General features: G+C 43.0%; 2 protein-coding genes across 2 annotated transcripts in view; one reads left to right on the top strand and one right to left on the bottom strand.

The window, feature by feature from the left end:
- Positions 1–1538, bottom strand: part of FKBP1B (FKBP prolyl isomerase 1B) — a 45360-nt gene extending 43822 nt beyond the window's left edge. The window contains exon 1 of the mRNA XM_033142971.1: positions 1509–1538. The gene's annotated coding sequence lies outside the window, so the exon portion shown is untranslated. The remainder of the gene's footprint in view (positions 1–1508) is intronic.
- Positions 1539–4132: 2594 nt separating this feature from the next.
- On the top strand, positions 4133–14703 carry LOC117043372 (WD repeat and coiled-coil-containing protein-like). Its single transcript, XM_033142965.1, has 4 exons — positions 4133–4243; positions 7976–9894; positions 10808–10925; positions 13623–14703. Exons 2-4 carry the CDS (start codon positions 7999–8001, stop codon positions 13913–13915), a joined length of 2307 nt encoding a protein of 768 aa, XP_032998856.1. The 5' UTR covers positions 4133–4243; positions 7976–7998; the 3' UTR covers positions 13916–14703.
- Positions 14704–17538: the final 2835 nt, after the last annotated feature.

Genomic DNA, 17538 nt, shown 5'->3' with positions numbered 1-17538 from the left:
CAAACTGAATGTGACATGGAAGGTCTCCTTTGATACTTGTATGCTTTTCCACATGAGACAAATCAACGCTTTGAGTGATTTATGGTAAATTAGGAAAATGATGTGTGGAGAAGGATTAAAAAGTAAAACCCTTCTCCTAGCACCATGTCCGCAGTCCAAACTGGGGTGAGGGTGGGATTTACTGCTTTTAATTAAGAAAGAAATGGAATATCCTATTAACATCTCTCTTACATTCCATCTAGTTTGGCTCTTAGTCTAAACCAGGCATAGGCAAACTCCAGCCTCCACATGTTTGGTACTACAATTCCCATCATTCCTGACCACTGGTTCTGTTAGCTAGGGATGATGGGAATTGTAGTCCCAAACTTCTGGAGGGCCGGAGTTTGCTTATGTCTGGTCTACACTAAGTTTACAGTGGCTCAAAGTCTAAGATGATCTATAGTGAAGTAAAACAGATGGGGAAAAAAATTTCTCCAGAGTTCAGCACAAAGGTATGCTTACATTACAAGCTTAAATTGGTTTCAGTGACATAGCTTCCCTCCCCAGAACATTAGAATTTGTAGTTCTGTGTTGTTGTGAAGGCTCCCACAGAATGTCTGCACCCTTGGAAGAACATTTCCAGAATTCTGTGGTCATGTAAAAGCAACCAACCAGTTTCTTTCTACCTGTAGTATTATAATGTAAAGCAAGAATTCTGTGGATCTTGAAATTAAAAAGAAGTAACTTTAGATTATTTTTTCCAAAGCTTCTATTTTTGAACTTTTGATATGAAGGCAGCTTGCTTTCGATTACTGAAAGGTGGCACTACCAGCCTGATTATGAACGAACTGCCATAATTTATGAGAGACTTTACATATACTGTATTGTGCAATGTGACATTCGCTAGCATATATATATATATTCTAATTGTATTATATTTACATAGTTAAAACAGAATTTTCAAGAAGTTATGCTGCATCTGTGCCAGCAAATATATATATTTTTATAAACATGAGAGATGTATTGACAGACAAATACTGTATGCAGATTATTAAATGTGTCTACGGTAATTCATGCCATTGAGTTATTATGCTTGTTATTGGGAAGGAGGGACTTACTCATTTCCTTACGTAGCTGATTGCTGCTTTTAAAAATATGATCCAGTATATTACCTGTTCATCCATATAATTTGGGATACATATAGGGGAAGAAACTAACCCTTTCTCATCTAACTGTAATTCTAAGTCTTACCCTGTTTCTCCTAAAATAAGACATAGCCATAAAATAAGCCATAGCAGGATTTCTATGCATTTGTGAAATATAAGCCGTTCCCCAAAAATAAGCCATACCCCGAAAATAAGCCACAGTGACGTGGTACCTCCCATTAAAACAGCCTGGAGAGGCATGGCTATGCAGCGTACCGATGCGACGCGGTTAAAATAAGACATCCCCTGAAAATAAGCCATACTGTGTTTTGTTGAGCGAAAAAAAATATAAGACGGTGTCTTATTTTAGGAGAAACACGGTACCTCTTCTCCCTCATCGTGGCTTATTCAATATTTGATCAGAATATCCTTCTTCCTTCAACTACCGTTTCTTTGCTCCACCGCAAGCCTCCAAGAGTCCTCGGGATAAAGCTGCACCTTTTCACAAAACAGCAAAAATGACAGGGGGTTTCATTCATTTATTTGATATTATTTCTAATAATTTCTAAACAAGGAGAGATGTGTTTAGTCTCTTGCCACAAGAGAAAGAGTCCTGCAGCCCCTTAAAGACTAGCAAATACCTTATGACATAAAATGTTCACCATCAGATTATTATCCCTGTTATGTACTGAGTGAATAGGATTCAGAATACAGCAGTCTGATTGGTCCTAGAACAATAGGATTCAGAATGCAACAGTCTGATTGGTCCTAGAACAAAAGGATCCAGAATGCAGCAGTCTGATTGGTCCGCAGGAGCCACCCAATCCAGCTCCAGGTGGTAGTGAATCTGCAACCCGATTGGCATACAGGAGTATCCCGGAATTAACCAATCACGTGGGGCCCATTGTGTAAATAGTGTATATAAAGCAGACATTTTGGGGAAACTGCATTCCTCGCTACAATGAGCTGAATAAAGAGCATGAAATCCACACTTGACTCCGGGTATATTTCAGTCCCCTTGTTACAGGTAACACAACATACAGTGGTACCGTGCAAGACGAATGCCTCGCTAGACAAAAAACTCGCTAGACGAAACGCATTCGCTAAGGAAAGGGTGACTCGCAAGACGAATTTTCCTATGGCCGCGACTCCCAAAACAAAAACGTTTAGCGGTTCCCCCCCCCCCCCCGTAAAACCACGCTTCCTCTCAGGGCCGTCTTGAAGGGATCGGCCGCCCTGGCGCGACGATCCCTCGCCGCCCCCGGTGGGCCGCCTCTCCGCCCACCTCCCTCCCGCGCTGGCCGCCCCTCGGGAGGGGGGGTGGGCGAGCGGGAGATGAGGGGGGTGGCGCTGCAAGCCGGCCGCCCTCCGGAGCCCCAGCTGGAGCGCTGGGAAGGGCGCGCAAAGCCCCACGCCGCTCCAGCGCCACGCCCCTCATCCCCCGAGGGGTGGCCAGCGCGGGAGAGAGGTGGGCGAGCAGGGGGTGAGGGGCATGGCGCTGGAGCGGCGCGGGGCTTTGCACGCCCTTCCCAGCGCTCCAGCTGGGGCTCCGGAGGGCAGCCGGCTTGCAGCTCGCCCACCCGCCCATGGGGGCAGGCGCGGGTTGGGGAGGGGGCGCCTGGTATGCCGGCGGCCTCGCGGGGCACCCCTGAGGGGCCTGGTGCCCTGGTGTACCACGCCACCCAGCCCATATGACGAGACGGCCCTGCTTCCTCTTACCATGCTTCGCAAGACGAAATTTCCACTATACAACAACACTCGCGGAACGAATTAATTTCGTCTTGCGAGGTACATGGTAAGGTTACATGTGTGAAAAGAGCTCAGAAGTACAGTACTGAAAAAGCACAGACAGCAATAAACCACAGGGATTCATAAACGCACAGGGAAAGTCAATTCATCTGAACCTGATCTTAATAACAGCAAAAAGGTGAGAGGCTTACCAAAACAGGGGCCTAGACGAACAGGAAAAACACCCAGAGCTCCTCCATTTAAAGACCTCCCAGAGACCCAAGGACTGCACATATGTGTCTTCCTATTTGCTATACACTTGTTTATTAAATTCAGCGGTTGCTTTTTACTAGGACGAGAGTTTCAGAGGCAGAGCTACCTACACATGTAACCTGCTGTTTCTACGAAGAGGTTGGGTTATACTCACAGCAACCTTACGCGGTATGACGGAGACGGAGACTAGCGGCCTGCGCGCCATGTGCATATAAAGTCCAGGACTTGCCCCCCGACCCAGAAACGTGGGAACTGTGTTAAGTATAGATGTTGGAAACTGTAGCTATGGAAGGGGGTGAACTATAGTTTCTGACACTCTTGGCGGCGGTAGTGGTGAGTTTGGTGCGTGGACAACCTCAGCCTGACGCGCTTCGTGGCCGAATGGAGTTTGAGGAAGGCTCTTTCAACCCGTGGTCGCCTGTGAGGGAAAATGGCTTAACGCCTCCTCAAGATCGTGCGCGGGATGGGGTGGGGGGTCGCCATTAGTTTAGAAACCATTTTAACACTTCAGCGCTGCTTGTGTGTGTGTGGTACATACATATACACGCAGTATATGTATATGTATGTGAATACACACAGAGCACTTGTTTTTACTGTCAGGCGCATAAAGTGGAAGCTTACGAGCTCGTAATGAACAAACCCGGAAAGGTTGCCTCATAACGGCCAACTGAAGCCCCGAGGACGAGGCGGGTCCGGCGCATCTCCTGGCCCCGCCTCCCTGTCAGAAATTCTCCTCACGAACCGCACGCGCCGCCGGCGACCCAACCGCCATAGGAGAAGCTTAAGCCACGTGAGAGAGGCTTAAAAAAAAAAAAAAAAGCTCCCTTGTCGCGAGAGGGCGTTTGTTAGATCATAGAGAGACCGTTGGTGGTAAGTAGAGCGCCGTCGACTGAGGAGCGTAGACAAGGGGAGGTGACGCGAGGCGCCCGGCTTAAGGCCCCGCCCCCTTTCCCGCCTCCTGAAGGCCAACCAGCGCCCCTTGTGGCGGCTCGGGAGCCGAGCAACTCCTCCTCCTCCTCCGCTCCCGAACCAACCGGAATGAACAGAGCGCCGAGCGGGTGCGAGAAGAGGCTGATGTCGTTATCCCGATTGGCGACCGAACCGCGTTCCCTAATAAGGTAAGAGCCTCCCGCGGCGGGGGCGGGGGCGGTCAGGTAGGCGGGGGCGATGGAGAAGGGGGCGGGGCCAACGACCCAAGGGAAAAACCCGAGGCGCTGCAGTTTTATAGTGGGTGTGTGTGTGTAGCACGATTTAGGCCGCAGTCCCGTACACCTGCTTGGGGATGAGTCCCGTTGAACTTAAGTTTAAAGAAAAGGAAACCCACACGGACAGTTCTCCTTTCATGGAATCGGAAGGTATCCTGAGGATCATCTAGTCCAACCCCCTGCAATGCAGGAATAAGGCAGCGGTCCCATACGGGGCTCGAACCTGCGACCTTGGGTTTATCGCCAGCACGCTCTTAAGCCTTAACCAACTGGAGCTGTGGATCACAAAACTCCGGCGAAAAGTCCTCATTCTAGGCCTTTGGGGCATTTCACAATATGGTTTGTATAGAATTGTAGAATTTCGGAGTCTGAAGGGACCCCCGAGGGTCATCTAGTCCAACCCCCTTAAATGCAGGAATCTTTCGACGCAGGGCTCGAACCCACAACCCTGAGATGAAGGGTCTCGTGCTCTACCTGACTAGGCTACTATTGCGCTGGAAGAGAGATTTCTGCTCTCGTGCAACAGAGTCAAATTGGAAGGGACCCCTGATAGTCATCTGGTCCACATTTTGCCCAGTGTGTGGGGCTTGAGCCTGCGACCCTGAGATTTAAGAGTCTCACGCTCTGCCAACTGAACTAGGAGTCAAAACAAAATAAAAAATTCCTTCCAGTAGCACCTTAGAGACCAACTAAGTTTGTTCTTGGTATGAGCTTTCGTGTGCATGCACACTTCTTCAGATACCATTCTTCAGATGCACATGAAAGCTCATACCAAGAACAAACTTAGTTGGTCTCTAAGGTGCTACTGGAAGGAATTTTTTTATTTTTAAGGTACCCCAAGACTTTGTTATATGTGGAGTGTATCATTTTGTTTTGATTATGGCAGACCAACACGGCTACCTACCTGTAACCTGAACTAGAAGTGAAGAAGCAGGCATGCGGGTTCCAAATGCCGCCACAATTATATATGCTTGTTTAGTTTGCCACCTGATATCTGACAAAATGGGTTCTGGGCCACAAGAGTTTATGCCACAATTTATTACTTCATAAGGTACCCCAAGACTTTGTTATATGTGGAGTGTATCATTTTGTTTTGATTATGGCAGACCAACACGGCTACCTACCTGTAACCTGAACTAGAAGTGAAGAAGCAGGCATGCGGGTTCCAAATGCCACCACAATTATATATGCTTGTATGAAGTAGGCCTCTGAACTCCCCGAAGACTGGCAGAGCCTACAGAAAACACCTTGCTTGCTCTGTTTGGAAAAAATGTTTTGTTTGGCTATTGTATGCACTTTACAAGTTACCTGCCGCCAAGCGACTGGGTTTTTGAAAGACTTAACAATGATACCAAGGCCAGTGCAGGGTAACATATCAAATCAAGCTGGAATTGTGTCACAAGCATAAAGCAAGATGTGCAGACATACCTGCTGTGAACTATACATCAAGTCTTACACATGCAGCACTAGTTTAGTTTGCCACCTGATATCTGACAAAATGGGTTCTGGGCCACAAGAGTTTATGCCACAATTTATTACTTCATAAGGTACCCCAAGACTTTGTTATATGTGGAGTGTATCATTTTGTTTTGATTATGGCAGACCAACACGGCTACCTACCTGTAACCTGAACTAGAAGTGAAGAAGCAGGCATGCGGGTTCCAAATGCCACCACAATTATATATGCTTGTATGAAGTAGGCCTCTGAACTCCCCGAAGACTGGCAGAGCCTACAGAAAACACCTTGCTTGCTCTGTTTGGAAAAAATGTTTTGTTTGGCTATTGTATGCACTTTACAAGTTACCTGCCGCCAAGCGACTGGGTTTTTGAAAGACTTAACAATGATACCAAGGCCAGTGCAGGGTAACATATCAAATCAAGCTGGAATTGTGTCACAAGCATAAAGCAAGATGTGCAGACATACCTGCTGTGAACTATACATCAAGTCTTACACATGCAGCACTAGTTTAGTTTGCCACCTGATATCTGACAAAATGGGTTCTGGGCCACAAGAGTTTATGCCACAATTTATTACTTCATAAGGTACCCCAAGACTTTGTTATATGTGGAGTGTATCATCAAGTACTGTAATCATTCCTCAGTTGTCTCCCAGGACAGACGGATGCCAACCATGCATTTAGAAGAAATACTAGAAAACATACCTGTCAGGGATGGGATCACTAAGGCAGACTTGGGACGTATCACTGGCTTGGATCATTTTGAGTGCTCTGCACATGTTCTGAATTCTCTACCGTAGGTATTCACTTATTCACCTTTAGCGAATATCTATAGTACAGGGGATACAGAACACATGCAGAGCATTGAAACTAATCCAAGCCAATGGCAGGAAAGGCGCAATCTGCATTATATAGTCAAGGTTTTAAGCTTTTACCAAATATTTTTCTGTTGCACACTTCTCCCAGCCACTACAAACACTTAAAAAAAAAAAAGAAATGGGAAGACAGCTGTACCCCAAGCAGTAGGGCTGATTATTTTTCACTCTGATGGTAAACTTAGTACAAAGTGCCCCCTCCTCTCCTCAGCTTCTTATATTTGCCTTATGCAAGGCAGATTTGGGTTTGACACCAAGCATACACTTGGCAGGGAGTTGCTGCCAATCCTGACTCTGTGGTGAGAGAGTACGTAGATGTCAGAAAACACATCCCACCCCCCTCCCAAAGAATTATGGGTACCGTAGTTTTGTCAAGAGTTGCTGGGATTTGTGCCTCTGAGGGATAAACTGCAGTACCCAGAATTCTTTGAGTGAAAATGTGTTTCAAACGGGCTTTAAAGCTATAGCGTGTATGCAACCTCAGAGATAAAAATGGGTAATGTGAGAAGAACATCAATATTCTAGCATTTGTTAAAGTTGTTGTTGTCTATTATTGTAACAAAATAATATAAATACTTTTTAAAAAATGCAAATAATACCTACTGAAACATGGGCCTCTATTCTTGGACATTGTTATTTTGACCCATGTGCAACTACCGTGTTTCTCCTAAAATAAGACACCGTCTTATATTTTTCTTCGCTCAACAAAACACAGTATGGCTTATTTTCAGGGGATGTCTTATTTTAACCGTGTCGCATCGGTACGCTGCATAGCCACGCCTCTCCAGGCTGTTTTAATGGGAGGTACCATGTCACTATGGCTTATTTTCGGGGTATGGCTTATTTTTGGGGAACGGCTTATATTTCGCAAATGCATAGAAATCCTGCTATGGCTTATTTTATGGCTATGTCTTATTTTAGGAGAAACAGGGTATACTTATTTCATGTGCCTATTTTATAGTTTTGTTTTTCATCTTTTTATTTTTATTCATTGTTCTTTCTTTTACAGTACATTGTAAAATGAAATTTTAAAAAACTTTATGGAAAAAAGATACATGGACCTCAGTTGTATACTGTGTTTACTTTACTCCCCTTTTTGCTTATTGTCTCAAATCACTAAAGTTTTTTTTTTTAAAAAAAAGATGAATGCTAGAAGAAAACAGGAAGCCTTGATGGCAGGCTCTTTTCAACAGTGAGTCCCAAAATGTTCCTGGGAATTTACCTTTTCTATTTGCGTCATTATATGGCATAAAGACAAATTAGCAACAGAAAAAAATGTTTCAAATAATATTTTTTGTTTGCTTGCTTTATAGATGTATTCCATCAGAACATAAAAATGGATTTGGGGAAAGGAAAACTGCTGAGAACTGGCCTCAATGCCTTATACCAAGCCATACATCCTGTGCATGGGATTGCTTGGACTGATGGAAAGCAAGTGATCCTGACTTCGTTATATCAGCATAATGGAGAACCTAAATTTGGCAACTCGAATGTTGTTGGCCAGTTTGAACACGTTCACGGACTTTACTGGGCTCCATCTTGTGCCCCAGATCTCCCTGCACTCCTTGCTATCCAACATAAAAAACACATCACCATGTGGCAGCTATGTTACAGTGTTTCTGAAAGAAACAAACTGATGGTTTATCAAATCAGCGAAATTGGCGAGCTGTTTCCCATACTTCCTCAGGGCTGTGTGTGGCATCCGAAAAAGGAAATCTTGGCTGTGCTTACTACACGGGACACCTCTGTGCTACACTCTGTTCGCATCAACAACTCCAGAATCAAAGCAGATATTAAAAGCAGTGCTCTCATCCACTGTGCTTGCTGGACTGAGGAAGGCAACCGCTTGGTGGTTGGGATAGGAAGTGCCCTCCATTCCTACATTTGGGATGATGAACAGAAAACTTTGAATGCATGCTCTTTTTGCCCAGTATTTGACGTGGGAGGCTACATCTGTGCAATCGAAGCGACAGTAGGTTCTCAAGTGGCGGTTGCTACCGAACTTCCACTAGATAAGATATGTAGCTTAAATGCGGGCATTTCGTTTGAAATGCCATCTGAGGCTGTCAGAAACTCCGTTCCCTCACAGACATCCTCGTCGGGCTGCAAAGAAGAGCTCTCTGTAGACAGTGGGAAAAAGTTAACAGACCAAGAAAAACCTGGGTCCATTGTAACGTCTACATCTTCGTCGGTGGATCTAACCCATCTCACTGCGAGCAAGCAGCAATCTGATAACAATTCTCTCATTCATCTAAGAACTAAGGATTACTTAACAGGAAGTGGCCAAGATGCCTCACACCTGATCTTGGTGACTTTTGAAAGAAAAGTGACAGCTACCAAAAAAGTCAGCATCTCAGGGATTCTGGTCCCAGACATAATGACTTTTGATTCAAAAACTCAGACTGTGGCAGTGGCGTCCAACACTTGTAATATAATTTTGGCTTACTCTTTATCTTCATCTCACTTGCCTAACATTCAACAAATTCAACTGGAGAAAAGTGAAAGGCCAAAGGGATTGTGTTTCCTGACAGATAAGCTATTGCTGATACTGGTTGGAAAACAGAAATTAACAGACCCGGCGTTTCTTCCATCGTCACGCTCAGACAAGTACATTCTCCGTTTGATGGTCAAAGAAATTGTGTGCAAAGAAGACACTTCTGCCCTTTCAGGGACTACCCAGGTTTGCTTTGCAAATGTACCTGTAAAAAAAGAGGGCATAGAAATTCATTCTTCAGAGCCTCATGTACTGTGTGATGGATTGCTGCTGCCAAGTTGCACAGGAATCCAGTCTCCTAGAAACAGAAGACAACTCATAGAAGAAATTAAGAGCCCTGCTAATGAGCAAAGCGTGCTGACCAATGCAGTTGACTTCCAGGAGAGAAAGATTTCCAGGGACTTCCCTCAAGTCCTGGGAAGTTTGGATGCTGAACCAACAAATCGTTCACTTGTTCTTCAAGGAATCGAAACCTCTTCAGGATTATCAAACGTATCCATTTCACCAGACAAGCATCTGCATAGTTCTACTGATATGTCAAATTCCTCAAAAACAAACTTGCTGCAAATTGATAAAGAACCCTCTTACACCTCTAAGCATCTGGAAAGGCTGTGCTGCAGGTTTGCAGAATTGCAGCATCAGCTTTTTGAACTAACTGAGCTTTTGAAATCGGGGAAAAAAACTCTGCCGGGGTATCCATCTTCACGTTCTCCCTCTTTTGTTAACATCACTTATCAGGTACCTTTCAAACAAAAAATATATGTATTCATGTGCTTTATTGTTACCAGCTATGCTTAAAACTACTAACAATCTTGCTGCCTTTCTCTGGAGAGAAGCAACTTTTGTATAACAGCATGGGCTAACACAAAATCACTGAAGGGAGGCAAACTATTTTACTGTCCAAAACTAGCTGTGTGACACTGAGAGCCAGTTTGGTGTAGTGGTTAAGAGTGGTATACTCGTAATCTGGGGAACCGGGTTCGTGTCTCCGCTCCTCCACATGCAGCTGCTGGGTGACCTTGGGCTAATCACACTTCTTTGAAGTCTCTCAGCCCCACTCATCTCTCAGAGTGTTTCTTGTGGGGGAGGAAGGGAAAGGAGAATGTTAGCCGCTTTGAGACTCCTTCGGGTAGTGAAAAGCGGGATATCAAATCCAAACTCTTCTCCTCTTCTTCTTCTCCTTCTTCTATTGGCTATGCTTCCTGGGGCTGATGAGGTTTGGGAGTGCAACAGATCTGGAGGGCCACATCCATAGAGCAACAGCTGGGAAGGAGACCTCTGGAAATTCTCCACTGGGCATTCATCATCAGTATGGTTGAGAGCTGCTTGGAATTCTTGTGTGTACAAACAATGCTTATCTGTTGCACTGGCCTGCAGATCCTTGAATGCAGTCCCAGACTCTGGGCATCTGTTTGATTTTGGCAAGTGCTGTCCAGTTTGAGCGCTTGTGGTAATTACCTGTTAAGGGCAAATCAGCAAAGAGGTGGCCTGGATATAGTTTCCCCACTCCTGGGCCAAGCAGGTGATCAGCACAGGCTGAGTTGGAACATTCAGTAAATTTAGATGCATGCAGATCAGACTTGGTGCTAGTTGCCCGGGAATGGGGTGAAATAAGTCTTGATCATGCTAGTAATTTGTTCTTAATTTACAGAAGGATTGTTCCGGAACTGTTACACCTGAGAAGCGAGCTATTATCCTCTGCGATGGCAAACTTCGTCTAAGTCTAATTCAGCAGATTTTCAACCTGAGTCTTGTTGAAATGCAGCATGGTAAGTTCTGTTTGTCAGAAATAGGGTATTTAGTGAAAATATTCAATTGATCTGGAAGGAAGGCAGTGTGCCAGTGTGAAAACCGTCGTGCCTTTTATTGTGTGTGTTACATTTGGTTTAATTTAGAATTCAGAAATGGAAGTTGCTTTACATTTTTGTTTATAAGAGGTGAGGGTGCCAGAACCCTAGAGCTAGAGTTTGTGCTTAGTAGAAGAACATTTGGGCACTCAGAGACCATTTGGGAAATCAGAGAAGGGATACAAGTTAACAGCACTATCAAGGCCCAGTAAAAAAACAGAGTGTGCCCAATTTAGCAACACCCGGCACCATACCCAGTGGCTTTAGCATGCCTCATTTGTTGCAAGCTGCTGCAAGAACTCCCAAATGGCATTTGGAATAATTTAAGAAAAATGCCACCGTTCCGTTCAAATAGGCAGTTACATTCTTGCTATCAAGTGATTTTCAGATTGATTCCCCTTAGTCAATTATGAAAGTAAATCTTATAAATTGCGACTTGCCTTAATTTTACTTGCACAATTTCAGGGTGGGTTATTAACACGTCTACAATGTGTTACATATACTGGCTCGATTACCTGTGCCCGCAGAGATATTTTGAAAGTCTTGTGTGGTATTGGCCTTAAGTTGAGTTCAAATAAAGCATTAAGCAGAAAGATTAAAAGTTCACATGACTGTAAAGCCTCAATCTTCTCATGATGTCAGTTGCCACATAGTGTTACATAACCGACAAATGGAGCTGCCAGTAAGAATTGCATTTCCAGCAATTCCTAAAATTACTGGTAGTGAATGATCTCGTCTTGTCGATGTAAAATTTGAGAAGTACTGCATGACTGCTAAAAGCTGACTACACCTGTAATCAAGAAGTGTGCATGCACACGAAAGCTCATGCCAATAACAAACTTAGTTGGTCTCTTAAGGTGCTACTGGAAGGAATTTTTAAATTTTGTTTCGAGTTTGGAGCCAAGTTCCTTTGGAAAGGCTGCTTCACAAGGTGCCGGCAGAACTAGACATTTGGACCTGCTAGTTTTCGCCCTGATTGTGCTGCAGTCCTTTCAGGAGGTGGTGGTTTGGGAAAGCTGTTTGCTGCCCTTCCTGGCATCTTTTACAATAATGCCCCCCTTGCATGTCTGCGAGTTTGCCTCCCTGTTTCTCCTGAACTGCTTTGCTGATGCTGGTATTATTCTATCCATGCCCTACCTCAACTCAGGCTGGCATGTACTGTCTGGTTTTACTCCCCTTCCCTATTTTACCTCCTGCTTTTTAAGCCTGTGACCTTTCATCCTGAAAAGAGCAAGCCTCCAAATGCCATAATAATAATAATAATAATAATAATAATAATAATAATAATAATAATAATAAATATATTATATATATTATTATTATTTATACCCTGCCCATCTGGGGTATAAATACTTTGGAATGGCGTTGGGGAAAATGGCTGCTTTTACCTGCTTTAGGAAAGCAGAGGCAGACCAAACGCTCTTAGTTCTATCAAAGCTAGGATCATCTCCAGTGTTTCCATGCATATTCCAGGAAGAACGCCCCACCCCAATCTTTAGGCAGCTCACTAACATTGCTGTATCAATGGACTGAAACTGAGATGAAACGGACGAGGGTCCTGAACAGTGCAGCTAGGTAGATATAGACCTTGGGCTTAACAGTCATTTCACACACACACACCCTCCACCATTTCATTCTTTACTTCCAACATTCCTGCTGTGTTGGAAGAAGGGGGGAAAAATCCAAACCAAAAGCAGTTTGGTTATCCTGATTTTTTTTAAAGAGAAAAATACTCTTGAGCATCTGCAGCATTGCATTTTCAGACTCAGCGAAATTGTAGTACTATCAGGACTACAAGAAAAAAAAATGGGAGTTTGCTTCTGCTGCTCAGCAAAAAATATCTAAAGTCATTGGCAGCCAAGCTACAAAACAGTGGGGTCTGTGGCCTTGCTTGACAACAGGAGGGACCCTGGCTAAAGCATAGAATCCAACCTTTGTTGCTGCTTAATTCTCCAGCACTGAGGTGAAGAATGCCTTTCTGCTCACTGGGCTACAAGCTGAACCAAGACATGGACGGCTGTCAGAGTGGAGTGTTCACCCCCAATTTCTGTTTGGTTTGCTAGTGCTATTCCTTCCCTTGGGAATGTTCATGTCTTACTAGCTTGTACCAGCCATTCAGAGAGTATAATGACTATTGAAATACCACCATTCTCAATGTACAAGGTAGAAGCCACAGTGCAATAATTGTTCGAATTAAATGCTTCCAGCCAAGAAATTGCCTAAGTGTCATTTTGATACAATCTCATTTTAAAAGTGGTCTGTGACTTGGAAGTCTTGTCAAGATGTATTTCTTGCTGCTTTCTGTGTACGTAAAAATTAATCTTAACACTGCTAGCTAGAATCAGGAGTTCCAGCTTGGTCCCACGACCATGGATCCCTGGGGCTGTGGGTGCCCTTTATGGGGAATTTTGTGGGTGCTCGGGCACCCAGGGCCCCGGGGAGTTGGCACCTATGGCTAGAAGTGTATTGCATAATTGTTGGGTCTGATACCGTTAAGCTTAATTCTGAATTTAGGCAGTCAGCCAGCTACTGTCATTTTATATCACAAACAGTGTAACAAAGATCACTGTTTTTCTATTACGCCCTTGAAAAATTGTATGTATCTCATGTCTTCCACAGGTTTGTCCTGGATTGTGCTCACTTCAGACAACGAAGGTTTTATTCCATTAACATTTGATGCCCTGCAGGAGATAGTCATAAGGGATGCCCACTCTAGTGATATTGCCAGCTGTAATGATAGCAGCACTGGTTCTTCCAAAACACTGAATGCTATCAGTTCCATAGGTGGATACCGGAAGCTGTCCTCACAAAGTCTGGATTGTGATAACAGTTCTATGGAAGTAATGGGAGAACATTCTTCTCAGTGTCTAGTACAGAGCAATTCTTCAGGCCAAACCAGTACGGCTTCATAACCAAATTAAAGTCGTTCCATCAGGACAGTTAAGACTGAAAGTTTTTACTGACCATAATTAAAAGTTGCATTTTCATGAGGGTGGGGGGAGGGTTCCCTGCTTTTACAATCCTATGGTGTTTCACCATTTTGTACATCTTACCTTGTTGGTCTTTTTTAAAATATAATTTACAGCTCTGCAAACTTCAGGTTATTTTAATAATGGATCCTGGTATAATTTTGTAGACCACATCCACAAGTTTATTCAGTCTCTTATTTTATTTATTTATAAAAAGTAAAAAATGCCAGGGCAGTGTATAGCAACAACCCTATTTATTAACAAATTTATATTTTCAGATTTCCTCACCAATTATGCTTCTCTACTAAACACAAAATCAAATTTTATCCAGAGCATAGGTCTTCAGGGGGTTTTGTCATTAGAATTTACTCAGGAGACATCTCAGTTGCATAAACACACTGAAAACTATGTTACTGGTGGTGTTTATGATTCTAGAAGCGGAAATCAAAACTGGCTCATATTTATTGCTGTGCCATATAACACACTCCTCCTGCTATAGTTTCTGTATTGTTATACTAATGTATTTGTATTTTACCAGTGCCTGGAAATTCCTATGCACTTGGAACAAGTGATTATTTAAATCCACTTACAGAACTATAAGAATCATGGTAAGAGTAACTGCATCTAACCTTAATGTATCTTAACTGAAGTCTTCCTTCAAAATGTCTAAGAGTATGCATGTATCGAAGATAAACAATTCTAAGCTATAATAAAAAGTAGATTTGTTTAATGCATAACAGCTATGAAGACTGATTGCTGGGTATTCTAAAGTGATATCACATAACCTAGGAGGTGAGGGGCAGAGTTAAAATTTGGGAACTGGAGATCTCAAACATGATGTTTCGCTGCCTTGCAATGCTGTTTAGACCTTACAGGTGAGTGGGTTGGTGGATGTTTCAAGAAAGAAGAATGGGAAAGGGACATATAGAACATATTAAAAACCCTAATCGATTTTTATAAAATCCTAGGTAAAATAAGTTGTTAAAATAATGGAGAAACTGTTAAAATCACCTGACAGCTAATATTGCCATTATACATTTTCATTGCACTGCTAGCTAATATCTTACATATACCAAAATATTTTTTAATAAACTGATTCAGCTTCTCCAGAAAGCAGCAGCTGCTATCTCTCCTATGCTAGTCAGCTGAACAGCATGTTTTCCTTCTGGAAAACGGCATGTTCTATTATAATAGTAATTGTCAAAACTATCCTCTGTGGCATTTGCAGGTTTATCAGCAGTTTGAGATGATTCAATTAATTATTTAATTTCATATATTAGAATTTTCTCTAAGCGGTGTACAAAAATCTGAAGCAACAACAGACAACTTAAAACATTACAAAAATACACAATTACATATAAAAACATTACATAAATACAAAGTTGTGAATACAGTGGTACCTCGAGTTACAGACGCTTCAGGTTACAGACTCCGCTAACCCAGAAATAGTACCTCAGGTTAAGAACTTTACTTCAAGATGAGAACAGAAATCTCGCAGCAGTGGAGCAGCGGCAGTGGGAGGCCCCATTAGCTACAGTGGTACCTCAGGTTAAGAACAGTTTCAGGTTAAGAACGGACCTCAAGAACGAATTAAGTTCTTAACCCGAGGTACCACTGTATATAAATCAGTATCAATTCATTTTCCTTCTGACACACCCTTCAGCCTTTGGGTTCTTACCCACGGTCCAAAAAAACTATCAGCTCAACCACAAAAGTTTCACAATTAGAAGACCTCCTAGAAACAGCAGGCATGTGAAGTTTTAAAGGTTAAAAAAAGTGCCTGAAAGGCAGTTCAGTAGTCATTTATCTTCCCTTGCAATATTCACCTACAGGGGAGTGTTGAATGCATACTAGGGTGTGCTTTCAGTTCCAAAAGGGTTTTCAGAGGTTTAAAACTGGTATGTGTGGCTGCTAGGGATGTACGGTAATAAGGCATCGTTTTCTGTTCTGTCTTGTATTTGTGGCATCCACTGCAGCTTGCCTTGCACCAAAAACGTTACGCATCTTGCTGTCCACTGCAGCAAAAATACAGAACCTATGTGATTTCTGGCATAAATTACTTTGTCATTGTTATTGCAATCCATTCATTTTAATGCAAAGCAAACATAATGCAAACAGGGGGAAATATAATCAAATACACATTGATTGAAGACTAAAAGCATCAACAGTGACATACCATTCGGGACATGGGACAAATAAGCAAACATGATGTTGGTTTCCCCGTCAGCTTCTGCCAGAATTCTGTGACATCCCTTGTGGCTACACAGAGACCGTAAAGGAGGAAAAGCTTTCTTGGTAGCAGAAAGATTGAAATTCCTTGGGTTACTGTGTCATCTTTGAGACCCTTAAACAATACAGTGGCCTAGTCTCAGATTTTGTAACCTTCATCTCCACTATGTAATGGAAGAAGCGTTTAGTTTTCACCACCTCATTCAGCTCATATATAGCTTGACAACTCCCAGAGATACATTAGGCTTCAGGATTAGATACCAAAGCAACTTTTTTGCTTTGTTGTGAGGTATCACGGCAAGCAATGCCAAATAGTGTACTTTTAACATTTAAATCCTCAAATCTACTCATTCATTGGGCCCAGCTGATGATCTGCTTCCAATGGGTTGTGCTCCAAAATAACTTAAATGCGCCCATTCTAAGTGTTCAGAATTTTTTCCCAACCCTGTGAAAGCTTTTAAACTTACAACACTACACTTCATTAACAAAAATATTCTCCATTTCCAAATATATTCAGCTATACACTCTAGCCAGCATGTACCAGTTCAGACTTAGAGAACCTGCTCTTCACTGTAAAAATAGTGCAATTTCTCTGCCAACAGCTAAGTGTGATAATGGGAGTTTTATAATTCATCATATCCAGCCAACACTGGTCACAAAGCCTGCCATGTACCATATAATCTGCCCCCTGCTTAGATTTCCTAGCAATGCTACATGCTGCATTGGATATTTTTAGCTCACTAAGAACCTACCTGGAGAGTCAATTTACTTGCAAGCAGAGGAAGACAACACATGTAGCCGTGTGCTCTGCTTTTGTACCTCTTTCTATGTATCAACTGGCTTCAAGTTGAAAGTTTCATTAATCTGTACTCTCAATACAGGACCAAAACATGACCTGGGAGAAATGAGTGAAATAGCACTGGATGGCAGTTACAGAGTGACATTGGGAGACAATAACTTAGCACATTGTGAGAGAGAATGCCAATTTTCTGTGTGCACAGGCAGACACAACAGTGACTAATCACTCCTGTCCCAAGCATTTGGCACCTGAACGGATAATTATTTATATTCTCTGGAAACTTCTGCGGAATCTGCCGTGGAGCTCATGAGCAGGTGGTATTCATTTGGAGATGCTATTAATAGGAACTGGTGCCTCCATCTGAAGGCTGTATGCACTTCTGCTGAAATTAGAGTCCTAGTAGCACAGGAAAGCGCCACAGAAATTACCCAAATTGCGACTCCAATACGAAGGTGCCAGTTCAAAACACAAACAACAAAACCTCCACATGAACATCTGACTTCAAAATCAGTGGTGGACCATGTGGTACTCCTGAAGA

Source organism: Lacerta agilis, chromosome 3 (genome assembly GCF_009819535.1).
Source record: "Lacerta agilis isolate rLacAgi1 chromosome 3, rLacAgi1.pri, whole genome shotgun sequence".
NCBI classification, from domain to species: domain Eukaryota; kingdom Metazoa; phylum Chordata; class Lepidosauria; order Squamata; family Lacertidae; genus Lacerta; species Lacerta agilis.
The sequence above is the reverse complement of the archived record's forward strand: the minus strand, read 5'-3'. Positions and strand labels throughout refer to the sequence as shown.

Coding starts and splice junctions, on each gene's coding strand:
- LOC117043372 (XM_033142965.1), top strand. CDS start 7,999: ATGGATTTGGGGAAAGGAAAACTGCTGAGAACTGGCCTCAATGCCTTA. Junction 9,895..10,807: donor TTGTTAACATCACTTATCAG/GTACCTTTCAAA, acceptor CTTAATTTACAG/AAGGATTGTTCCGGAACTGT. Junction 10,926..13,622: donor TCTTGTTGAAATGCAGCATG/GTAAGTTCTGTT, acceptor TGTCTTCCACAG/GTTTGTCCTGGATTGTGCTC.